General features: G+C 38.0%; 1 protein-coding gene across 3 annotated transcripts in view; it reads left to right on the forward strand.

Moving 5' to 3' along the window:
- lmbr1l (limb development membrane protein 1-like) overlaps positions 1-25383 on the forward strand; it is a 28951-nt gene extending 3568 nt beyond the window's left edge. The window contains exons 2-17 of one of the 3 annotated variants that reach the window (XM_036590800.1): positions 9228-9312; positions 11601-11634; positions 11853-11992; positions 13503-13606; positions 13717-13840; positions 14794-14862; positions 15021-15085; positions 15327-15399; positions 16594-16677; positions 16773-16849; positions 16933-17010; positions 17832-17905; positions 18815-18905; positions 19030-19096; positions 20267-20428; positions 22244-25383. In XM_036590800.1, coding sequence (XP_036446693.1) covers positions 9228-9312; positions 11601-11634; positions 11853-11992; positions 13503-13606; positions 13717-13840; positions 14794-14862; positions 15021-15085; positions 15327-15399; positions 16594-16677; positions 16773-16849; positions 16933-17010; positions 17832-17905; positions 18815-18905; positions 19030-19096; positions 20267-20428; positions 22244-22329 — 1413 coding nt within the window. In that variant the 3' untranslated portion in view covers positions 22330-25383. Of the gene's footprint in view, positions 1-9227; positions 9313-10917; positions 11496-11600; positions 11635-11852; positions 11993-13501; positions 13607-13716; positions 13841-14793; positions 14863-15020; positions 15086-15326; positions 15400-16593; positions 16678-16772; positions 16850-16932; positions 17011-17831; positions 17906-18814; positions 18906-19029; positions 19097-20266; positions 20429-22243 lie in introns of those variants that run through there. The other 2 variants (XM_036590801.1, XM_036590802.1) reach the window with 2 other exon arrangements.
- The last annotated feature ends 859 nt before the right edge of the window (positions 25384-26242 follow it).

A 26242-nucleotide genomic window follows, 5' to 3' on the forward strand; every position in this document is an offset into this window, starting at 1 on the left:
GGTAGTTGGTAAAATCAATAACTCTCTGACCGGTTGTACACAACTGTTGTAAAACAGACCAGAAAACTGTTTGTCCAGACGTGTCTAAACTGTAGAGATTTTGGCCTCCTGTCGAGACTTGTAATCAATCTGCTTACTCCATTTACAAACAACTGAATGAAATTAATACGCGACTGGTCCTTTTGTAGTCTTGGCTAGTCAAAAAGGCCATTTCCAGTAATCCCAGATAGAGTCACACTACTATATTACTCTTTGAATAACTGTGCATGGAATGAGCTTCACGATGTACTTTCCACAGGGTTATAGTGACACTTGGTCCTTTACTCAGAATAGTGTGCTCTTGTGTTTTCTGCCCTTCATACAGTACAACTTGTTCCAAGTAGTTTAGTGATAGCACTAATAGCCCAGGTCATCTGCAAGAATGCGTTCTGTGTACTGGTTCTCTGTACATCTGACTGATTACAGATGTGTATATTTAAGTTTTTTAAAGGCTTCGTAGGTAGAAGTCAATAGTCACCCAAATCTTTCCAGTAAATACTTCCCCAAAACTTCTCTAAACCAGGTCTTCATATGTTTATATGCATATAAATAGAAACAGCCGAAGTCACAAATGTAATCTAGCGTCCGTCTGCCTCCATAATGTGTGTTCACATGAAAAGGGAGTGATGTTCTGTGGAGGAGTTGGAGTTCGCCACAACGCCTGTCTAAAGTGGCTGCCTGCAGCATTCAGCTACATTGATGACTTTATAGGTCATGATATACCACATTGACATGTCTGCACAACATTAAGAGCTGGATGCGGGATGTATTTATGGAAAAGATTTGGGTGTCTAAAGACTTCTACACACTTAAAAATTGTGGTTCTTTAGTAAAGAAAATCGTTCTACATAGAACCATGAACTCTCAAAGAATCCTTTGCATGACGCAATAGAAGAACCTGTTTTGTTGCTATATAGAACCCTCTTCAAAAAGCTTTCATGTAGAACTATCTCCAGCACGTTCTCTATCAATCTGAAGAACCATTTCACAGTGCAGCGAACCATGTGTTTAATCATGTAAAGGGTTGTTTAAGTGTTCATGGTGCTATATAGAGCCATTTTCTTTACTAAAGAAACCTTGCAGAACCATCTTTTTTTAGGACTGTAGGGTTTGCTTGTGACTTTAGCCTTGTAGCTTCAGTGCTAAACTAAATAAGCAAAATTTGGACACCAAATGTCTTGACTAATCAGCTATTTCTGGGTTAAGTGGAAAATTGTGTAAATTAGATTTTTTGCCTTACGGTTTTATGATTCAGTCTTTTTTAAGTGACAACATACTTGAGTTAAGAGTTTAGTGAGAATCATCTGACATCCCCCAGTTTTCCTGCTTTGGAAAATATTTTAACACTAAATTCTAGACACCAGACTGTTCCAACAATCAGGTCAAGCTACTGGCACTACCTTTGTCCCAAGCTTGCCTAAATAGCTAATCTAGTCACGTGTTTACTCGGCAGTGTGGAGCTTTCTCAATGTGCCAGTCCACTGCTGTAATCTCATTGTGACCACATTAGCCAACCAGAAGTTTCCTGAAATATTAGACTTCATGCTAAGTCTGGTTGTGCAATAAAGGTTCATTAGTGTGAACGAATAAGCTTTTTAGTGCACGTGAGATGCTGTTTTAGTTGTTTCCCCGTCACTGCTGTTCAACAGGAATAGGAACTCGATAGTGTGGATCTTAATTGCCTTTCTATGTATGACATCACTGTTAACAATGACATTTCGAATTGCTGGCTACCCTGTGTGTGAACATTTTATGGTGAATGATCCAAAATGAAATGGTTCAAAATTGCACTAAAGACGTTTTTGTTATATTAACGTACATTAAAGCAAAGAATGTTGTTACTTTCTCCTATAAAGGTACAATTTCAGATATGTGGTTTTGTTATGACAGCAATGCTATATAGTCTAAGTGTAATTCTGCTAATAATAAGATTTATTTGAAAAACTGAATGGACGACTGGCTGTAATGAAGGTGAAGGCTGGATATACTGAACATTTTGATATTACATCTAGTTGTTGGGGCAATTGTTTTGTTTAATATGTGTTTTCTGCTTTTTTCCCTGATGCTGAAAAATGAATAACTTCTTAAAGGCTGTTTTGACTGAAAATTGAAATAAACAAAAATATAAAAGATTTTTTTTGTAGTATTTTACACTGTCTTGGGTTTTTCCTGTCTGTCAACTGTCTAGACTGCTGTTTATAGCAGCCAGATGGCTCTGAGATTGCAACCAATTTTTTCACTGCACAGCCATTTGGTCAAGTAAGCTTAAAATTGGGTCAGGAATTGTAGTTGGCCCCTCCTCTCACTGAAGGGAAAATGTTTTTGTTGGATTTAAGCTCTTCCCCTGTTGTCTATGCTGTATACAGTATGAACTGCTGCTCCTCCTTGATGTCTTTGTCATGTTAACAAGGTTAGAATGGATGGATAAACACAGTTGTGGCCTATGGTGTCTCATCAAGCCACAACTGTTGTTTTAGGGTGATACAAAAGTGTCTGTATTGATAACAGAATGGTGTGTGTAATATAAATAAACATTAAGGGGAGTTTTACTCTGGCCAGTCAGCCATGTAATGTGTGAACACAGGCCTTAACAACCCAGAGATATCTCCGATATCTGTGATTTTCTGCTGATGTTTGTACTTCAGTGTTGAAATTTCCTTCCTTCTTCCTTTGAGTTCTCTTCCTCTGTTCCCTGGAAGAGTGGGAGGATGTGAGGCTGTGCTTTGCATTAGTTCTCTCTTTGGCTTGATAAGTTTCCAAAGAAAGTTTCCGTAAACTAAAATGCGTATCTGCCACGTTTTAGATTCTTACAGCAGGTCTATAGTTAAAGGACTAGTTCAGCAGAAAGTAGATATATTTGATGTTTCGCTTACCCCAGATGTAGCCAAGAAGTGTTTGGTGTCTGAAATTCGCCTCTTTAGTTTTGCACTGGTGCAATGAGGCTTATGTAGTTAACCGGTAATGGCAGCAAATACCTCACTTTGTGCAAACTGCATGCCTAAATCATGACTCACTTGCCTCAAACTGTGTCAAGTTGTTTGTGTATTGCCAATTTGACTTGATTATGTATTTTCTAACACTGTAAGACACTATTATCTATAAAATTGTCAAAAATATAGACAAAATGCAGCCTTAAAAATGGCTACTAGTACTACTGTTTTTAGCTATGTACAATTATTTTGTCCATTTTATAGGCTTTATATGTCTTTATATTTGGGGGAAAAGAGAAAATTATGTAAAGTTGGCCAAACTATTTCTTTAAGTAGCTGGCATGCCTGAGGAAATTCAGTGGTGTGAACTTACTTGTGTACTTAAAAAGTTAACAAACTGTAATAGGATGTCACTCCAAGTAGTTCCTCTTCTGTCATCCACTCTGGATGAATGTGTTGAAACTTGCAGATTTGGTTGGAGAACAATGACAGGATTCACTGAAGCAAAACTTAATATACTGTTGACAGTTTGAATATGCACACACGACATACCTCTGTATGGGAGTATTCAGCACTTATTGTAGAAACTAACGTGAGTAATGTGTTGGGCAACAAGGGATTACATGTTAAAGGCAGCCGGACAAGTAGACATGTGGTCTAGCTGCATTAATGTAGACTCTCTATTGTTCAACATGTCTGTGCACTCACTCTTCTAATCCTGGTCAGCCACTTTCATCTGGTTTTACTCTCCTTTGGGGCTTCAGCCATAATCTTCTGCCTCCATCTGTCACTGTTTCTGCCTCACATTTCTTTTTCTACCAGTTGTAATTCAGTACAAAAAACATTAGTATGAACATAATGAGTGTTTCCAGATAATGATCTAAAAATTCAACAACCTGCTGTGGTCATTATTTGGTGACTGTAAATTGCCAAATATTATTGACTGGATCACTATCACATTTCTTAAAGATCACGGATCCGTTTATTTTTTAAAAATAATTTTTACAGAATTTGACATACTATATAAGCAATTTTAAAGTTCTTTAAAACTTTAAAATTGCTTATATAATATGTCAAATTCTATGTACCATTCACTACCCAGTGCAGAGGGTCCATAAACAGACATTGAGCTGCAAACAGCTTATTTTGAAGTAATTGTTTTTGTAATGCCACGAAAACAGTGCGTATCGTTGTTGTCGGAACAAAATTTTGTATTCCCATTTTTGTCATTTTTGACATAATTTGAAAGAACCCATTGTCTTTTATACTGTGTGTAAATTCATGAATGGACCAAAAGAAATGACCCCAAATTATTTGGGGAAAAAAGTCTAGTTCCCTTGACGTCTGTTAAAAGTAGAGTATGTTTTTTACTTCTCCTGTGAAGTTCTCATTTTTGGAGATACAAGGTTTTGTTCCGACAACAGCGATATGCATATATCCACACGCTTGGCTTGTAACAGTTCAGCGTAGCCTGTTTACACTGAACTGCTTTTTGAATGAAGCACAGTACAGGTTATTTACATTAATCAATCTTAAAGGTAAAGGATAAATTGATTTCATGGAAAAACATACAATACAAGAAAATGATAGGATATGGGCCTTGAACCCTTCCAGAATGTAATGTGGTGCGGAGGAGTTTGATTGAATTATTAGGAATCATTTTTTTTTTAGTTCTGAAAAAACAATGATTGTCTAGTAAGTGGTGAATACCATCAGAAGAGTCAGATCTAAAGCTTTAACTGAGATTTTGGACCGAACTGAATACAGCCTGAGAATTTTCTGTCCGACCTGAACCAACATACAGCATCGTGTTTTGAGTCTGATCCTGACCCGAGTTTAAAAAAAAATCTGTCTGAACTGGACCCAAACCACAGCATGTTTGGAGTCTAAAACTTACCCTAGTATAACAGAATTCTATTAGATACTGACCTGAAGCAGCTCATCACCCAAAGTGGCAAATAAAGCCTGACAAGACAGCGCCAGTTACCGCGTAGTGACGATAATAGCTGCCATTGCATCATGGATGCATGAAAAATAATAAAACAACATGCTATAATAAAATGGCCAGCTGAAACCAAAGTGAGATTTAAATTCTGCTTTAACATTTTTTTTTTGTTTAATAATGTTTTCAAACAGCATCTCCAGCTTTTATTTTAGTCTGGATAAACTTTCCATACTGCGCTGTTCTCACACGGTGCAGTGCCGCTATAGAGAAATGTTCATCTTTACCTGTTTAATACTGAAACTCTATTTCTGTGCATAAACAAGTTACATAGAAGATATTTAAACAACATAAACATGTTTTGGCCAAGCGGATCAAACCTTCTTTAAGCAGGGTAGAATCTGTTAAAAGTGGTAAACAGGCTATGGCCACCCAAACATGAAATTTAAACCCTACCTGAGCCAAACCAAGCATGAGCAGTCAGGTCCCATCCAGTTTGAACAAATATTTCAAGCTCTAACCTGATTGTTACAATATTTTAAAGCTTGTCAAAAGTGTAATCAAAAGTGTAATCATGTCTCTTGTGGTTTTTAAACCGGGTCAGTTCATGGCATCTGTTGATCATGATAAACTAGAAAGGAAGGGTTGGAACAGTGCCAGTGTCCTGTGATCCATACTGTTATTTTGTTCTTGTTTGTGCACATGGAAGAATCGATGATTGAGCCATAGCAGCCACTGATTAGTCAACCATGTAAAAATTGATTTGTCCATAATTACCTACTTCACTGTGATGCGGTGTGATTTTTGTCCATGTAGTTTAGGGCTGTTGATTGGCAGTCAGACTGTGATGCATGAAGCAAAGCACGTTAAAAGGGTAAGGATTATTATGTAATAGTGGTATTAAAAGGAATTTGATGAACATATGTTTGAGTGCAGTTATTATTGTGAGCTGCAATTGAAAAATGAAGAAATGTAAATGGACCTGGGGTCTATTAAAGAAATTTGAGACAAAAGGAATGGTACATGCGTCACTGTATTGGTTATGAATATAGTACAGCAGTAGGTTGGTTACACAATGCTGTCTATTTCCATCTCTTGTGCCCCCCTGGTTTAACCCCATTGCCCTGGGTATTTATGCATTGTGTTCTAAGGCTCTGTCTTTCTGTCTCATCTCCTGTCATGTTCCTCTTAGCCCATTACACTCATTCGCATTTGCTGATCTGCACAATGTATTTTCATAGCCACCCAATACCCCATCTACGCAAGAGAGATAAGCTGCCCTTATGTCACAGGACTGTAGGGCCAGCAGCTGTGAATGAACGCAGCATTGTACAGGGCTGATAAGCCTATGAGTGAATGTGTGTGGGAGAGGCTACTCTGCTCTGGATGGTACTGGACCTTGTTTGTAACACACTGCCTGATAACGTACAGTGATAGGTTAACTCCCTTTAGTTTGGATGTTCAGTTCTACAGCCTCGCCTGTTTTGACTTCATCTACCAGTTGTCAGTAAGGTCTAATGATAGCGCTGCAGTTCATTTGAACCTTCAAGTAAGACTAATCCACTGAATTGCTTAAAGCCTGTATCTTACATTTTTCAGGTTTTTAAACATTTTTTTTTCCTGAGGTTCACTTATGATATTTATTTACCAAAAACTAGGCATGCACCAAAACATTTTGGCAATTGAAATATCTCAGCCAAAAATGGTCAAAAGTGTCATTTTCTTTTTTTGGCTGAAACGGAAAGAAGACCAAAAAATTTAATAGAACTACAAGAAGTGTCAAAATCTAAGACTTAACTAATCATGAAATTATAATGGAAACAAGAAACAGTAATTTAAAAACACTTTGTTCCCTATGCTCTCTTGCACCAATCAGCACAGATGCATGTAAACAGTTGGAGCAGCAGCAGCTTGACAGTAAAGCGGGGAAAATGTTAGCTACATGACTATTTTGCAGTTTTTATGAGGGACATTACACAAGATTTGTAATCACTCTTCATATAAATTATCAAGAGTGTACAACACTCACAAACTGATCCATTACAAGTTTGAGACCACTTGAAAACACAACATCCCACTCAATATCCAGAATACAACAAAACAGAACCAAGAGGGAAGGCTCCACTATGACATTGACACTACTAGTACTCCCCTGTCTTGAAATGCAGAAAAAAATTCACAAACAAAAAAATTATTTTAAAAAGTAGTCGTGTTACTTGCCTTGGATGACCAATGTTCTCTATTAATGAGGACGGTAGATTTGGTAGCACATTCTGTAGCCTACATTACACTCATTTTAGGTCAATTTATATAAACTGTTTTTATAATAACTGTGATTATTGTTTGGTTTCTGTTTCGGTCAAGAATTTTGGTGCGGCACTATCAAAACCAGTCATTATTAATTTTTACATAACAGATTCCATCTTCTCGTAAGAAGGCTGTTTGTGTTACTGAGCCTTTCTTTAAGGCAAATATATGTAAATGAGCTCAGTTCTGACTGGCTGCCCTGAACTGATCCATCTGAATTAGCTTTAACCCTAATAGCAAGAGGATAGTGAGCCACTGTTGGCCCACTGATGGCAAAGCTGGCGGACCACTGGTGTTTTGCACTGGGGTTATAAAGGCAGCCCACTGGCAGAGTATTAGACAAAATTCTACTTATCACTCTTTTTCGACTCACAGTCCAATTTACTTATTTTTCCTTCTGACCTATCTTTAGTTATACTGTAAATTAGTTTAGTGAATAATTTAAATCTAGCACAGTGTTAGCAATACCATTTTCTATAAAAATTCATATCAGGCTTTTTTTTCTCTCTCAGTTGTTTGTAATATTTGTCTTACTTTATTTTCAAATTAAAAGTTTGTTTGAATTTAAAATCTGTAGGAGATTAAAAACTAGTTTGAGTTTGTATGCAAGACAGTAATCTGGGTGGTCCGAGGGTGGACCAGCAGAGGGGTGCCGACCTTATCAAGCCAGTGGACCAATATATGCTTGCTATCTGGGTACAGATAAATTTGTATTTTATATTAGTAAACAGATATAGTAGTATTAGTACTTATATCAGTAAAATGTAGATATTATATCACAGTATGCTCTTTTGAAGGACAATGAATACACTATATTGCCAAAAGTATTCACTCACTCATCTGAATCATTGAATTCAGATGTTCCAATCACTTCCTAGCCACAGGTGTATAAAACCAAGCACCTAGGCATGCAGACTGCTTCTACAAAGATTTGTGAAAGAATGGGTCGCTCTCATATTCCACAGTCAACTGTCAGTGGTATTATAACAAAGTGGAAGCGATTGGGAACGACAGCAACTCAGCCACAAAGTTGTAGGCCACATAAAATGACAGAGTGGGGTCAGCAGATGCTGAGGCGCATAGTCGGCAGAGGTCGCCAACTTTCTGCAGAGTCAATCGCTACAGACCTCCAAACTTCATGTGGCCTTCAGATTAGCTCAAGAACAGCGTAGAGAGCTTCATGGAATGGGTTTCCATGGCCGAGCAGCTGCATCCAAGCCTTACATCACCAAGCGCAATGCAAATCGTCGAATGCAGTGGTGTAAAGCGCCGCCACTGGACTCTGGAGCAGTGGAGACGTGTTCTCTGAGTGACAAATCAACGCTTCTCCATCTGGCAGTCTGATGGATGAGTCTAAGTTTGGCAGTTGCCAGGAGAACGGTACTTGTCTGACTGCATTGTGCCAAGTGTAAAGTTTGGTGGAGGGGGATTATGGTGTGGGGTTTTCCAGGAGTTGGGCTCGGCCCCTTAGTTCCAGTGAAAGGAACTCTTAATGCTTCAGCAGACCAAGAGATTTTGGACAATTTCATGCTCCCAACTTTGTGGGAACAGTTTAGGGATGGCCCCTTCCTGTTCCAACATGACTGCGCACCAGTGCACAAAGCAAGGTCCATAAAGACATTGTGTAAAGCCTTCCCAGAAGAGTTGAAGCTGTTATAGTTGCAAAAGGTGGGCCAACATCATATTAAACCCTATGGATTAAGAATGGGATGTCACTCAAGTTCATATGCGTGTGAAGGCAGACGAGTGAATACTTTTGGCAATATAGTGTACATCATCAAATATTTTGATGTTTGTTTTGAAATATTGGTCCAATCTAAACATTGTTAGAGATCAAGTTGAAAAAGTTTTGCTTTGTCATAAATGTAAGTTGACTTTTTTCTTCTCTCTCTCAAACAATGTCTATAAGGTTTTATGGTGACAATAAGACTTATTTCCATGTTTTGATTGAAAAAGGCTTTTAGACACTTTTTGCACACATTAATTGTTCATTTTTTTGTCTGTTACAGATTTGCGTGCAACTCTTTGTCTGCCTATACATCCTGTCCTACCTCATTCTCACTCACTTCAAGAAAAATGCAGAGTTTGTCACAGGTACGTATAGCCGCCTTGGGCAATGCACAGCAAGCTGCGTTCTCACATAAATTTCATTTCTACAATACTGCCATACCACAAAGCAGTAGAGAGAGAGGGCATTTAAAAAATTCACATAAAACTTTCGCCTTTATTGATGCTTTGGATCTTGTACAATGCCTGTGAAAAATTTGGGTGCACTTTGTTTTCTTTTGAAGTTTTATGAGGGATGTTTGATTTTTAAGTAGTACTTTTGTCACATGTTCCTTCAGTGTTGCACAGCGATAATCAGAGTCGGCAGAAGTTTGCTTAAATTGTTGTTTTCGCATCACATAGATGTTTAGGATTGATTGATATTTCAAACCAGTATTTGATGGCATTGCAGTCCTGAAGTGCAGAATGTTTAGACGACTCTGGACTACAGTGCTAAAATTAGGGTTGGGCGGAATCGCAAGTGACGTAAAAGCATTTATGACGCTTTTGTGCTGTCTCATCCTGCATTATTCCAAAATTGAAAATAAAGAAAAAGTCTAGTTTGCTTACATGGTCACCAAATAAATGAATGCAGTACATGATTTTCAAGCCATCGTTCAATAAATTTGAAGCGATCAAGAGAGGAGCTGGTTGGCATTAACATAGCTAGCGTTATAAGAGTTCCATTCACCACAGTGCATGTTTGATTCTGGACTTAAACACTGACGCACTTTTAGATGGTAGCACTTGGCTGTTGCTGAGCAACGATCATATTTTTCTGAATTTTTTGGAAGTTTTTGCCTCTGATTTTTCCCCTTATTGAGCTGTCACACCACCAATCAGTTAGCACCACTAAAATATAAATGAGAGGCATGTGTTCATTTGGATGTTCAGTTGTGGAATAGAACTTGGACACATAATAATTTTGAAATACATTATCATTTTAAACAGCCCAACGCTAGCTAAAATTTCTGCTTTTTATATCTTTTTTACTGCATTTGTAAGCCTCTACAAATAAATGTTACTTGTAACACTAATCTAGGTGGATTTAGCCCCAGTTTCTACATTTTTTTTTCCTGTATCCACACAGCCAGACATACATGGAAAAATATCAAACATTGCATTTGGCCTGTAATTCCCATATTGCATCCCTGCTCTGTGTGCTTTGTGTTACCTGATGCTTGATTTCCACCATATACTTAATTTGCACAATACATTGCACACCTATTTCCCTTTGCTCCTCTAAGTGAAGTTTACGCGTGTAGAAGCTTCTGGCTCTTGAACAGGGACGCTAAAATGACATGCAGGATCAGTGTCCCTGATGGCAGAGGAATGGCGTTACGCAATGGTCCTGTCAACAGGGGGGAGGGCGTGAGGAATGTTCCTGGGAGATAAACACGGCCTCCTTTACCTAGTACTGCCTGTGGCCTCGCAACATTCAGCCACCCCAAGGGTCTTTTCCTAGACACAAAGTCCTCTGTGTTCTCTCTTTCATTAGCTACATAGCAGAACAGTCTGTGCCTACTCCTTACTATGTCTCTTCAGAAGTGTCTGTTTTGCCATATTTTGTGTGAGCATCTTTGTACAGCTGCGTATTTTCTTTTGCAGCGTAGAGACGCACATCATAAAATGTTAATCGTTAATGCGCTGTTAAAAACATTACTGTCCAGTTTGGATTAGGTGGCCACACTGCTGGACGTGCGTCAGCGTTCCAGAATTTTGTCCATATTGGAGCCAGCTGTAGAAGCTGGGAAAACTTTTAAGAGTTTCTGGGCTCGTACTGGATTGGCTGGAGGTATTCCAAGTTGCTTAGTAGCTTTTTGGCAGGAAATGTGCAAAAACCTGCTTTGCTTTTTAGAACATTGTTATTCACTGCGCGAGTTCTCATGTGTTTCTGCCTTGCGGCTCATTCGAATTGCACAAGTTCTGTTTTTCTTAGCATGTGTGAGAGAGGTACTTCTGATTTCCTCCTGGAGGGGCCATGTTGTCATTTATAATTTACTGCAGTTCAATCTCAGACTAGAACTATTTGTTCTTGGAACCGCACTTTTATTTTGAGACCACTTATTTCTCTTTGTCGTTCTGTCACTGATTTATGTTCTGTGCTATACCATAAGGGCCTTTACACACAGGCAGAGAAGAATCACTATGTGGGGCACATTCATTGTATTACTGTATGTTTCATAGCATAACATTGGACATAATCCTTCGTGAATGTTGTCTGACTAATGGTTAGTTTGTTAGTTTGCATGTCATGATGTTCTGACCTCTACACAAAAGAATAGATAGATAGATATTGACTTCAATGTCATTTTTTTCTCTCTCTATTTTTCTAGATGATATTGAAGACGCCACGGTCAACAAAATTGCGTAAGTAATCAACTGTTGAATGTGAAAGTTGAAGCTTGTGTGTTTCAGTAATAACCTGAAGCAAGTTTCTCTCTGCTTTATCTGCTTTTTCTGAATGTTAATATCTGGCCTGGTTTGGCCTTTGGCCCTCCACCGTGGCACTGAACACCTTTCACAGCTGGACTCATGTCAATTTGTACATCTGACACTCAGTTTTTTTGTGTGTGTGTGCTGTCTAGGCTGTGGCTTTGTACGTTTACTCTCTCAGTGGCCGTGTGTGCAGTACTCCTCCTGCCAATCTCAATCCTGTCCAATGAAGTTCTGCTCACTTTCCCACACAGTTACTACATGCAGTGGCTCAACGGTTCTCTTATACATGGTAAGCACACACTCACCAACACCAAACCTAATGGTGTCCTCCGATTGGAATTATGTGTATGACCGGAAATGAGAGGTGACCAGATATGGTGGAAATACATATACAGGGGGATCCAAATGTCTTAGACTGCACTGAAAATCCACCGTTTTTTCATGTAAACCTGGAAACAAACAGAATTTGAAAATACATATGTATGTGCAAAATGCAGGAGGAAATGTGTGATTCCACACTGTTTTTAGGTTGATAAATTTTTTTTTCTTTTGAGCAAATTTGTGACATTGACAATGTTAAGACCTTTGTACAAAACAGTCAGAAATTGGACAAAAAGATAGTTTTGCATAAATAAGTGTATGCAGTCATTGCAGTCATGCAGTCAAGTTAAAGGGGGCATACCAAGTAAAATATGCAAATATGTAAAAGGTTCTACTTCTCACTCAATGCTTTTGCTGATAATATAATTTGTAATGAAAAAATTAATATTAAATTAAAGTGAGAAGAATGCAAAATAGAAGCATTTTCACAAGTTGTCTCACACATTTGGAACCCATGTTTACCGTTCCTTTCCACCTATTTGGCCATATCCCATTTTGGTCATCTCACTTTCCCAGTCACACATATAACAATTAATTGAGTAAGCAAGAGTTTTTATAAGTCCGACAATAAAAATGATCTTAACTAAACAATAACAGACCATCCACAGCATTGATATTTTTTGTGAGTTTTTCTAGTGTATGGGTGTGTATACAGGCTAGGTTTCTCAGAGTAAGGGAGGCCGGAAAGATACAATTTAAACATACATTATTTGTGCAAAGTGCCAATTAATCATCAATAACCCATAAGCATTTTTTTTTTCCTTCAAATTAAGTTTTCTAATTTAATCGATTGTGACAGCCTTAATAACATGGACTTGTTTTTAACATAAGGCCAGGAGTGTGCTCATATCACATGACCATGACTGATGCGTATTACCACTGGCTCTAACTGCCATGGCCAAGGTGTTAGTAACATAGTAGTACTTCAGTGTTATGTGAGGAATTCAGAGAGTGTGTGTTAAATGATCTCTGCATTACCCCACTGTGGTTCAGTGAACACTGTCTCTATGCACATGCTGGATGCAACAAAAACTAAAGTTCTGGCAGCGTTTCCAAGGCAACACAAGTTGTTTTAATAAGCCTGCAATAATGTAGGACACTTCCCTTTATGTTAATGTGTAATGGATATGGGCCAAAACTTTCTTTTTTACATAATGTTTTATGTAATAGGTTTTGCATAATGCAGACAAACAACATAAACTACAAAGACACAACATTAACATCTGTTAAGTCAAGTGCCAGAACAGAACAAAGCAATACATTTTGTTCGAGTTGCATTATGACTGAGTTTTGCCCTCTAGTGGTAACTTTAAAACCTACAACTGTGTTTCTGAAAGGTTATGTTACTGTTGCAGCTGTAATGCTTGACTTATTGATTGATTGTTTATTTGTTTGTTTGTCTTTCGCTTGCAATTTAGGCCTATGGAACTTGGTCTTCCTCTTCTCCAACCTCTCCCTGGTCTTCCTTATGCCTTTCGCCTACTTCTTTACCGAATCAGAAGGCTTTACAGGGTCCAAAAAGGTAATCATTTTTGTCTTTCTCTTTCTTTTTAACTCCTATATTGCGAATGCTCCATTTGTCAGTCTGTATACACATGTGCATACCCATGTGCCTGTGTGCTCCTGTTGCAGGGTGTCATGGCCCGAGTTTATGAGACTGCAGTGATGCTGCTTCTCCTCACTCTGCTGGTGCTTGGCATTGTGTGGGTGGCATCAGCACTCCTCCATGACAACACAGCCAGGGAGAGTCTCTATGGTGGGTGAAATGAAACCTTTCTTTTTTTTTTTGACACATTTCACCATAGACTTCCTTTTTTGAATGATTCTGAAGAAAATGAACATTTAGATACTGAATAAATCAGTAAAGCAGTACTTTATCTGCTTTCACTCTAGCATCAGTCAATGAACAATAAATTCATTACATTACCCAGTTCTTCAAAAAAGAACAGAAAATCCGTTGACGCAGTAGACAAGAAGGCAATGGGCAGATGCTAAAGTCAGTGGGTTTCTGTTCTTTTCTAAGCACAGGAAAATCTAGGTAATCGACCGTACAGGCAGCAGGAAGGGCTCAAAAACAATGAAGGATTCATCCAGTGTGTGTAAACAAAAAATGCTTTATCTCTTTGTATTTTTTCACCAAAGAGATAAATGTACAGTGCTGTACAAAAGTTTTAGGCAGCCATGAAAATTGTTTTACACTTTTTATCTCGGAATTAAATATGTTGTCTGTAAAAACGTTATGTAACACTAGAATAAGTACATATGATCATTAATGCAGTAAAACAATTTTTTTTTTTTAATATAGTTAATGATATGTTGGTTAGAAGAATGTAGTAAGCAGAGCACAGGTTTCGTTACTTCACTCTCCAGCCACTGTATGGATATGTTAAATTCAGTCTGATTTAATTTAATGAAGGATTGATTAGAGAAACTAAGATCTAGATGGTAGAGAGCTTTGGAAACAACTAAGCTAACACACAGTGTGTTTGTTTATTTGTATATTTATTTGTTTAACAAATGAATGCTTACTGCCTTAACAAATAAGTGCTTACTGCCTTTTATCCCTATTTTCTCAAAAATTGGCAAAGGACTGTTTACTGGATGTTGACCAACGCATTAAACTGTCTAAATACTCTTCCTCTGCTCAGTCAAAGCCTTTGTGGTTTTAGCTGTTCATTTCACTCTCTTGTTTACTGTGCTCTCTTTCAGACCTGTGGGAGTACTACCTGCCCTATCTCTACTCTTGCATCTCTCTGTTTGGAGTGCTGCTGCTACTGTGTAAGTACATCTCTGATACTTGAAAGTCTTGTGAGGATGCTTTTTGAATACATGGTGCATGTTAGTAGTTTTGGTCTATTTGGTTCAAGTTTAATTGTGGTTCATGCTGTGTGACGTTTTTGTGTTGCATCATTTCCTCTCCTTTTCTGGCTCAACAGTGTGTACGCCCTTTGGAATGTCACGCATGTTTAGCGTCACTGGGAGCTTATTGGTTAAACCACGGGTAAGCATGTGAAGTATACTAAGTAGCTTTTGAAATCTGTTAGGGAAATATTGAGCTGTGGTCAGCTATTTCAACCGTTATGTGCATGCTGAGAAACTGTCAGTTAGTAAGCAACATAAAGATTTATGGAATATAACCCCCAAGAGCCTGTTTATCATATAAATGTAACTTTTTAGAGTGCAGTAATGTCTAAGTAAGCTCAGTGTGCACTGACAGAGTTGATCTTTTTGTGTGCGCTCAGCTGTTGGAGAATGTGGAGGAGACAATGAACTGTGCTTTGTTCGAGGAGGCCTCTCTCTCCAGGAAGCTCAACAGTGAGTGTTGTGTGGGTGACGTGGGGCTTCTAAGACTCTACTCTTCATATCACAGTACTCGTTACGGATGGGCATTTGTTATTCGCATATATGGTTATCTAAAAGGGTCTTGGTATTTCTTTACTCAAGTAGGTGCTTAAAAAAATGTGATGTTTCTAAGAAAAAATGCAAGCGTTTTTTAATTATCTTTTTAAAAATGTTTTTGAATCTGATCTGTACAGAATGTCAGGACAGAAGTATCTGATAATGCATCTTATGTTAAGTGAAGTGGTCACATCTGAATGGACCTATATCTGGGAACAATTAAAACAAAAACATTACAAATTTGTACAGTATAAGTTGTGCGACTCACACTTATCATTCTGTAGGTCAGCTGATTGGGTGTTAAATCATATATGCCTAAAATAAAGGTAAATCACCACGTCATTCAGATACAGATCACCTAGCAGCTTGCAGTAAATGACTGTTAAAGAGGCATTCTGACCTAAAACTAGTTTAATATGTTATGCAGTATTGTGTGGCATTGCATCACTCAGCCTTATCAGTTTGGCAGAATTCGCAGTTTTTGTTGTCATGTTTTTGTTAATTATTTGATGTTTTCTCACTGCAGTACCCACCGTGCATTATGCAAATACATAATGGGGAATTCCTGTAGTGTCAAGCAATCCTGATAGCCAAAGAACTGAGCTATAGAATAATAAATATAAGCAAGCTAGCATTAGAGTAACTCTGACTTTGGTCATCGAATAAATCATAAAGAGAGCAGTGATCTTTGTGTTTATTCAGCACAAAGTGGGTGCAATATGTGAAGTGCTTTACCTTTTCAGCTAGAGAAGAGAGGCCAGACTGAGGTCAAGTATCTAGATACGAAGTTAGCTACTTGCTAACTTTAGCTTTTAGCTTGTTGACCTGTTTACCTGACAAGTCATTTTTGAGTTCTTCCCACCTTCAAGATACGTCATCACAGGAGGGTTTTTCTATTCTTTAAACCAGAAAAACTCTGCCGGGTGCAGACATGTTTACAGCAGATGTAGCGATAATTACACGTTTCGGTTTGACGACATCGTCCTTTTAAGTCATGTTGTTTTTTGTTTTTTTTTGTTTTTTTTTCATAACCAAGTATAATATTTTCTTGTTTGGGGTATTCAAGAATTGTTTATTCAAAAACGTGTTTATCCTCTGTCTGTCTCTCAGGTAACACCTCCTGCTGGCTGAGCCTGAATATGGAGGCGATGAAGAGGCAGTTTGTGAGCGTGCAGGCTAAGCGCATGGCTCTGGGTGAGAATTCTCTCCTCTCAAGTACAACTGTTATTTCAAATCAAAAGCCAACTGTACCTCACTCACTGTCGTCCCTCACCCTTTCTCTTCTGTAGAGACACGAAAGAAGGCATCACCATGGCAACGTAACCTGGGCTACCCGCTAGTCATGCTGCTGCTGTTGGCTTTAACGGTATGGAGGAGTCTTTTATTTGTCATGGATATTGTTCTTTGACTGTTCAGATGTGATTATTTGCTCTTGGTGTTGCTGCTCAGGTGGTGTGTGTGCTGATGGTGTGTTTCCACGTACTGGAGCTGCTCATTGATGAGTCTGCGATGCCCAGAGGAATGGAGGTGAGATTTTTGGTGAAGAGATGAACATTGTGCAACCATAAAAGTGATATGCTATGGAAATTCCACCAATTTATTAAGATTTTAGCCAAATTCAATAGTTGAGATGTAAACAAAGTCATTTAAAGTGGTTTGATGTGAAATGGTTCATTGCAGAGAAACTTTGTAACAGTGTTTGAAACCAGGTGTCACAACACCTACAACACAAGCCAGATTATTTACTTTCCAAAACCACCAATAAACCACCATGTGTCTTCATGTAATGTTGATAATAGTAAATTAGTGGTAAGAAGAAAAGTTTTTTTGAGGACTATTTTTGCCTTGCAGTGATCTTTGTATATGTCTCTGCTATGAATATGTGTTGCAAAATTCATTTTAGGCCAATCTTCTAACTGTCTCAGGCAACAGGCAGTGTACTTGTAACCTTTTCATGTAACAACTTTGTCTGAGGTGTCTTTTAGAGCCAATAAACTCTTTAGGCATCTGGTTCCTGTCACAATTCTGACTGTGCAAGTTTCTTTAGAACTAAGCATTTCACATCAAACCACTCTGAATATTTAATTTTTTTTTATGTTAATTTAATGGTGCAGAAATTTTTACAAGTTGGTGGCATTCACTTTTTGTAGTTACACAAAACTATTAACTTTGTCATATGGTGATGGCATATCTTCTAAAGTATTTAAACATTTTTATGAGATATTTACATTCTGCATGTTGTTGCCATATTTAATGATGTTAGTTTTTTACGTATGTTTTTTTACGTATGTTTCTCAACCACTAACCAGTTCTTTTTTCTTTTTTTCTTTCTTTTTTTTTAATCACAGGACCCCCATCTGGGACTAGCGTCCTTCTCAATGTTTGGCTCCCTAGGGGCTGCTGTGCAGGTGGTCCTTATCCTGTATCCTTCTCACAGTTGTTCATTTAGGTCGTATGTTGCAAAACAAATCACTGATTTATCATCAGGCTCAGGTGATTTAGAATCAAAAACAGCCATCAGTTCATACACACCACTCACATACAACAGGCACTCTAATGAAGTAGCTGCTAATACGTTTTTGCACAGCGGAGAATGTTTCTTTCAAAGATATTTAAGTTGAACATATCTGATCATCACTGGGCACTGGACTATCCAATGCCACTATTTTTCAAATATAGGCCAAATATAATCCTGCCGTATGTAATTCCTGGTCAGATTTTATATTTTGTTTATTTTTTCCAAGTTAACATTAATATCCATCCTCTACATAGAACACATTTCTGCATTTTTTTTAATGCACAATTACTGCCTGTTTGTTGAATTTAACATATTGGAAAAAAAACATATATGGTTTATGCAAAAGTTATTTCAGGTTTTATGTTTTTTTCCAGTATGGTAAACTAGATAAAACTGGAGCGCTAAGTGCACTAAAATTTACAGAAAAAAATCATTGTGTGTTCTCTGTAAAGGCTGTGTTCACTTATTTATACTGAGAAAATCAACAAAACAAGTAATTCAAGGAGTATTCAAACTTTTGCATACAACTACATATTAGTATTTTTTAGAAATAGACAAGCAATCGTAAAAAATGAACATCGCCAAACCTCTCTATCACTGAAGCTTTTCAAAATGTGTTTCTTGGCCCATTTGTTCCCACATTCATAAAAGAACTATGAGAATAAAAAAAAAAAAGTTAAATCAGATTGTAATAAAGCTGTTTTGCCGTTTGAGGCCTTATTTGTACCATCTTAATTTGTTCATCTTTAGCTCATGCTTTCATTAGAAAGTAGTCTTTTGTACTGTGTTGGAGACCTTAAGATGCCGTGTCAGGTATTTGATGGTGTCTTCAGTGGTGGGTTTCTACAGTTCACCTCTATTTAGCAGCCTGCTGCCTCGCACGCAAGACACCACCCTCACACAGGTACAGAGAGTTCACACGCTCACTTTTACCCCGGTACAGACGCCCTCACACGTTCATTATCACATGCACATTCTCACACTCTGAATATGTGTGTGTGTGTGGGTGTGGGTGTGTATTTCCACAGATCATAGGGAACTGTGTATCTCTCCTGGTGCTCAGCTCAGCTCTGCCTGTCTTCTCCCGCACTCTGGGTGAGCTCCTATAAAAACAGTGTGCTTTGTCTGTTTGTGTTAAATTGGATGTGAAGTCTGATGCAAAACTAAAGGTGTCTTCAATCACAAGAATATTGTTTGTGTTCCATGTTTGTCCACAAGGGGGCACTGCAAACAGCAATTTAGTTTAGCAGAAAACAAGCATTTCAGTGTGGCTTGGGCTGCAATGATGACAAGGAGTAAAGTTGAGGGAGTGAAAATGAGATTATCTGCCTGAGGACAAGTTAAAACTATAATAACTGGGAAAATCTTACCATTGTGGTGGTAAACTATGTACAAATATTTATATGTAATTCAAGTGCAAAATAGTCTGCTATTTTGAGTTAAGCTGTAACACCACTGACAAAATTACTCAAATGTGAGCTTTTCTAAATTATGGTCTGCAGCCACTTTAATTCAAAGTCACATTTTGTGTAGGAAAAAAAAATCAAATATTACATTCATTGTTATTTCAATTTTAAAATCACTTATTTCATGAGTAACACCACTGACACAGTCTTTTTTGCAACATATGAAGCTGTCAGTACCTTGGCAAATTTATCAGAAATATAAAAAGAGAGTCTTTCTTCTTTTAAGATATCCATACAAGAAGTAATTCAAAAACACTTGCTTTAGTACCTTTAAGACTGAAATATGCAAATGACCAGGGTTCTGATTGGCTGCCCTTTTTTTACCTCTATTTTTTTTTCATTTTATGTTTCTTTAACACCCCAGACAAAGCCTTGGAACAAGATTTATTATCTATATAAAATGTGTATTTATGTATTTAATTAAATACAATTTACAAAGTTTAAACTTTTTCATTCAGCATCTGTGAATTCACTGCTGTTTTTTCTTGCACAGCGTTACTAAAAATCATTAAAAGAAAAATTAATAAAGAGGAACTATCATCGTTTTTACTGGTTAGTTTAGGAACAGAACAGGGTATAAACGGATGTCTGCTTTCTGTGATTTATTCTTATTTTGAGCTCATTTTCATGGCTTCAAAGTCATGGGACACCACAGGCCGTCACAATGAAAGAATGACCAAGTATGGTTTATAATCACAAAAAGCGGAGATTTGTGTGAATCAGTTGTTCATTTTTGTTTTTTTCACTAAAAAAAATCATTGTTTTTCTTTTTCTTTTCTTCTACTTTGGTTGTATTAAGGAATCACAAGGTTTGATCTTCTTGGGGACTTTGGACGCTATAACTGGCTGGGGAACTTCCACATAGTTTTCCTGTACAATATGCTCTTTGCTGGTCTCACCTCCGCCTGCCTCATCAACACAGTCACCTGGGCTGTGCAGAGGGAGCTCATCCGTGCCTTCGGTCAGTTTAACAACTCTGTTTTCAGGCCATGCCTGATGTCTGCATGCGGTTTAATAACTTTTCCTCTCAATTTCCATTGTGCTACAATTTGTCAAATGTTGGAATGAATACTAGAATAGGTTTTGGCCTCGGTAGTCAAAATGTATGCTTAAAAGTGAAGGTGCCAAAAGGGTTCTTTGGAGTGATATCATAGAATAACTGCTTTTGACTCCACAAAGAACCTTTCAGTGGATGATTAATGGAGAAACTATTTTAGAACTTTTTTAATCCAGTTGATATATTGGTAATTTATCTGTCTTATTAATTATTTTGCTGATAATTTTGTTTTAAGCATTGAAAAAGGCTAGGCATTGAAAAGTAGCCGCAGTATTTCTTGAAATAAGCTTATGAGTGAATGAAATAAGAATTATTAGATAGATTTGCTAAAAACAAGTAAACATGTCTATAAATATGTTAATATTTCAGTTGCATATATATATGCAGAGTAAAGAGGTTTGCAATAAGATTCTAGATTATATTTGATGATTTTTTTTTTTAACTGAGCCAAGAACTGTTGAGGAACATTTATTTTTAAGAATGTACCTCAGCAAAGTGTGAAAAAAGGATTGATATCAGTACCCACAGTGGGATTATGCCTTTGTGCTGTTCTGACAGCTCTGTGAAAAGGGGCATGTTGCACTGGAGCTGCCAATGTTTTGGGTTAGGTGTTCCCAGAGCAGGCCGTGTTTCCCTATGGGCTGGTCTCTTTCCTCAGATACAAAGAGCACAATTCTCTCAGGAAAGCGAAAGGGGACAGAAGGGGAGTAGAGTCCCTCTGGGGCCTGAAGACTAAGCAGTCAGGCCCCTTCTGCAGCACACACACCCTCTGCCCTCCACCCTACACAAACAACGCTGCACAACACACACATAGGCATACACACACACCAACCCTGCTCAGATGGTATCTTGCAGCAAGTTTTTTCCGTTTATTTCCCTGACGGAGTTCTGTTGTTTGATTTGATAGATTTGTGTGTTTTTTTTTATTTTTTATTTTTTTAAACAAAAAGGCTCAATTTTTCAATTCAATATCAATTTTTATCTGGCTGCTTTTCATTAGTGCCTTTAAGACTGAATTGTCCAAATGACCAATGTTCTGATTGGCGCCCCTTTTAAACATTTTTAAAACATTTCTCATAGCAACACTGTGTATTAGCTGTGCTAAACAGATGTAGGCTGAACGGGCAGATGTATGTAAATGTAGTATTTTTTTAATATCACAAAAAATGTATTGAAAGTATTCAATCTAGGTTGTTTTTGCAACTTAAATTCCATATATGTGGATGTGATGTGGTATGACAGGGTACTACATCATACTCTTATTTCAAAAAACAAAAATTCAGTTTTACATGAAATTGGCCCTTTAAGTCTTTTATCTAACTAAATTGTGCTATTCTATTGGCAAATAATAATTTGAATAGAACAAAAGAATAAGAGCTTCTCTAGATAAAATATTACTTAAGACGTAAAGATTTTAAACATCTAGAAATTAGTAGAATAATTGTAATATTCTTACAGCTATCACCATAATGAGGAATATTATATACATATATTCACACAGTTTTTGGTGGATGTTTTCACTTGCCAGGATATCACTTTTTGCATTGTGCAAATGGGTGTGCCTGTTTTAACTGTAAGAGAGATCAGTAGGAGAATTAAAAGTTTGTATTATCATAATGCAAACTAATCACTGATGCTTAAAAATCAGTTTTCCGTTTTTCTTTTCCATGTCCAAGATGGCAATCTAACATCTTCTCCCTCACTCTCTGCCCTCTATAGGTCTCCATCGGCTGCCTTTCACTGTGACCCGATCTGCAATCCCCTTCAGGCTTTTACTGGCAAGCGGACTGTCGAAAATCCAGTGATGGCGGTTGACCTTTTTCCAGCACATTATTAGCTTTCTTTCTCTCTGGTGAAAGCTCTGTGTCTGTCTCCTGTTGGACTAGAGGCATGCTGTGTTCAGTCAATCAGCTAATGAGTGAGCAGATCACCAGAAGGCTGGTGGAAGATCTGTGCTGCTTGCAGTCTGGTAGCGGTCCTTGGAGTTTATTCTGAAATGACCATCTAAGGAGCATCTTGGACTGCAGTTCTGTGTGAACGCTGCATGCGGTAATACCCAGTATCCTCAAACATGTAGGTGAAGTTCATATACAAAGGGATTGAAGCAGTCTTCAGTTTCTCTGAAGGTTGTGTGTTCACTCAGTCTCTAATGCCTTAATGAAAAATGCACAGTGGCTTCAGAGGTGGGACTCTGACGCAAATCCATTCACTAAAGCTATTTCAGAGGATGACATAATAAAACTTGACAGTGTTTCCTTTTCCTGTCAGTGGACTGAGGGAGTTCAGTTCTGTACTGGTAAGCCCCCGACCCTTTCCCCTCATGCACCACTATTTTTAGCCTTCGTTCACCAAAGTCCCATTGCCGTTTCTCAATGGGTCCTAACTACTCTTTTGGAGGAAAGCAGTCACAGGACGTCCAGTCTGATGAGGGAGGAAAGGGTACAGCATGACAGGATTCTGTCCTATATTAGAGACAATCAAATGGGATAACTGGTAAAATTTATTTTCTCAGTGTTCTCAAAGTGAAAGGTTATCGGCCTGTTTTGCACCATAACTTGAAAGAAAAATATGCATTTTTTTAAAAGGACCAAGATAACTGTGAATGTTTGTTTTTTTCTTTTTTGTTTTGTTTATTTTTTTATTTTATTATTATTATTATTTTTTAATTTCAGCCATAACATTTAAAACCACCTTATTGTTTCTACACTCATTGTCAGCTCCACTTACTGTACAGGTGCACTTTGTAGTTCTACAGTTAGTTCTAGACTGTAGTCCATCTGTTTCTCTGCATATTGTGTTAGCCCCCTTTCACACTGTTCTTCAAAGGTCAGAACTACCACAAGACTACCACAGGGCAGGTATTATTTGGATGGTGAATGATTCTCAGCACTACAGTGACACTGAGTCTGGTGATGGTGTGTTAGTGTTGTGCTGGTACGAGTGGATCAGACACAGCAGTGCTACTGGAGCTTTTAAACACCTTGGTGTTGCTGCTGCACTGAGAATAGTCCAACAACTAAATGTCCAGCCAACAGCGTCCTGTGGGCAGCATCCTGTGACCACTGAACTAGATTTTGTCTCCAACCCTGGTCTTGGAGAGCTATCTTCCTGTAGAGCCTAGTTCCAAACAGTTTGCCCCACCTGCTCCATCTAATTAACCTCTTCCCAAGTCCCTTATTGGCTGGATCAGATGTATTAGTGTTAAGTAAGGGGCAGGGCAGTTTACTGGATTAAGGGTGGAACCAAACTCTGCAGAAAGGTATTCTCCAGGACCAGAGTTGGAGACCACTGGTCTAGAGGATGACTAACACAAACTGTGGAGCAACAAATGAGCTACTCTCTCTGACTTTACATCTACGGCGTGGTCCAACAAGGTAGATATGTCTAATAGAGTAGATAGTGAGTGGACACTTTGTTCAATACCTCTAGCAGCACTGCTGTGTCTGATCCTCTTGTACCAGCACAACACACACTAACACGCCACCACCATGTCAGTGTCACCGCAGTGCTGAGAATGAGCCACCACCCAAATGATACTGGCTCTGTGGTGGTCCTGTGGGGGTAAACAAACTATGCAGAGCAACAAATGGATTACAGTATGTAACTGCAGAACTACAAAGTGCTCCTATATCATAAGTGGAGCTGATAAAATGGACAGTGAGTGTAGAAACAAGAAGGTGGTTTTAATGTTATGGCTGATCAGTGTATATTTACTGTATTTCTTTTTGAGATTCAACTGCAATTCAAGTGCAATATTATACTGTATAGAATGTTGGATATAAAATAATGGGTTACATTTTACTGAAGGGAAGCTTTTATGATGCTACCTACATAAGCCTTTCTTGTCAACTGATAGAAACCTATACAGACTTTTATAAAGGCTCATTCCAACAAGCGTCAGTTGAGGTGAAATGAACAAAACTGACAAAGCAGCCTTTATGTCAGCTGACTCTTGTTGGAATAAACAGTTGTCTTTACAAATGTTTATGTAGGTTTCTCAGTTGTCATTAAGGCTTATTAAGGTTTATGCAAATGTTATGTAGTCTTACAAATGCTCCCCTTCAGTAAAATGTCACCAGATTATGTAACACAGATGCCTCTTCCAGATGACTTCTTTTATGGGATGTGGCATTTAGTGAGGTTTACAGAAAATGCATGGCAAATTCAGTTTTTAGATATATAACAGGCAGACGCCACTTTCTCTGCTCTAGATTTATCAAATGTGTCTATTTAATACTTTTTTCTTTTTTAAAAAAATAATATTTATATCCGTTCACTTTTTTACTTCATTTGCTGTATCAGCATGTTTTAAACAAATGTCCTTTTGTGTAATGGCCAGAAGGGGACAGTGTACTCTAATCACATTATGCCTCATACTTGTGGTTCCGTTATATTAATTTGTTCTTGATTTCTCCTCATAAGGCATTTTTGCTCTCTTCAGATCAGTGGCTTACGAGGAATGGGGTCATGTTTTCTACACTAGGCATTTATATTGCATGTTTTGTTGTGAGAGATAGAACAGCCTTTTGAGTTGTGTTAATTAGGGATTACGAGCTGTGGAAATGGTGAGATTCTGTCTCTATTAAATTATGTGAATAATCCTTAAATTTAGTTTTTGTTTTTCTTTTTTTTTTCTTTTTTTTTCCTTAAAGGCAAAAACAAAGCTGAAGGAATGTAAGAAGCAGTAACCAGGGTGGAAGTCTTATATTTAAAAAAGGCATTTGAGTTTTTAAAGGTTTTAAAGTGTTGGTAAACCCAATTGTACACTGTTTACATTGTCTTATTATGTAGTTTGGAATGATGTGAGTGAAAATTGAGACAAAAAGAACAATAAATGTATTTCCATCTGCTTTTCTAAACACTGCCTCTTTTGTGCTGTGTGCAGGAAGACTGTTACAGTTACTTGAATGCCTTTAAAAGGCAACAATTGAAGCAATTAGTACATCTTCCCAGAAATGTTACGCAGAGGGCTAATTCCTGTCACGCTGACCGTTTTGTCACTGTTCTGATTGCGTCCTCGTTTTGTTTGGTGTTGGTGGGCTTGTGTTTCCATACAGCTGGCCCTCCGCCCTGAGCGCAGCAGCTTTAATCAGGGCCGTTATTTTGCCCCTGGTCTGTCAGCAGGCCTGCGGGAGGGCGCCGCCACTGACCCGGCCTCCGCTTTCCCCACACGGATGCCCCTGACAGATGAAACCCCTACATCATCATCAGCACAGCTCCAGCCACTCTCTCCTTCACCCCCACCTCTCTGTCCTCTTCCTTGCCTTGTGTTCATTTCCTTTTCTTTCTTTTCGTTCTCTCTGAACAGAAAGAAAAGAAGTCCCCTTAATTGTTGTTCCTTGTTTTCTTTTGTTGGATCTGCTAATTGAGGATAGTTTTGATTTTGCGGTTGTTTTCTGGTGGGTTTCCTCTGTACAGATATAGGCTACAGCGACAACCGCCCAGAATACAACGTGACAGACTCAACACTGCAGCACATCTCAGTCATAAGCTGACATGTTTTCCAGTTTTCATTATTACGAAATACATAAATGCTACAAAAACACATGTAAGGTTATATTTGTTACCATTAAAACTGCTTATCAAAGCTACTCATGAACAGCTTTTAAATGTTCCTTATTCTACATTTTCTTAAGTTTGCTTATACCATAGGTGAACAAACTTTTTGTCTTGGCAAACCAAGGTGCCATGTTTATGGTGGGCCAAAAGACAAAACAA

The sequence above is a fragment of the Colossoma macropomum genome, unplaced genomic scaffold, assembly GCF_904425465.1.
Source record: "Colossoma macropomum unplaced genomic scaffold, Colossoma_macropomum, whole genome shotgun sequence".
Classification (NCBI taxonomy): Eukaryota; Metazoa; Chordata; class Actinopteri; order Characiformes; family Serrasalmidae; genus Colossoma; species Colossoma macropomum.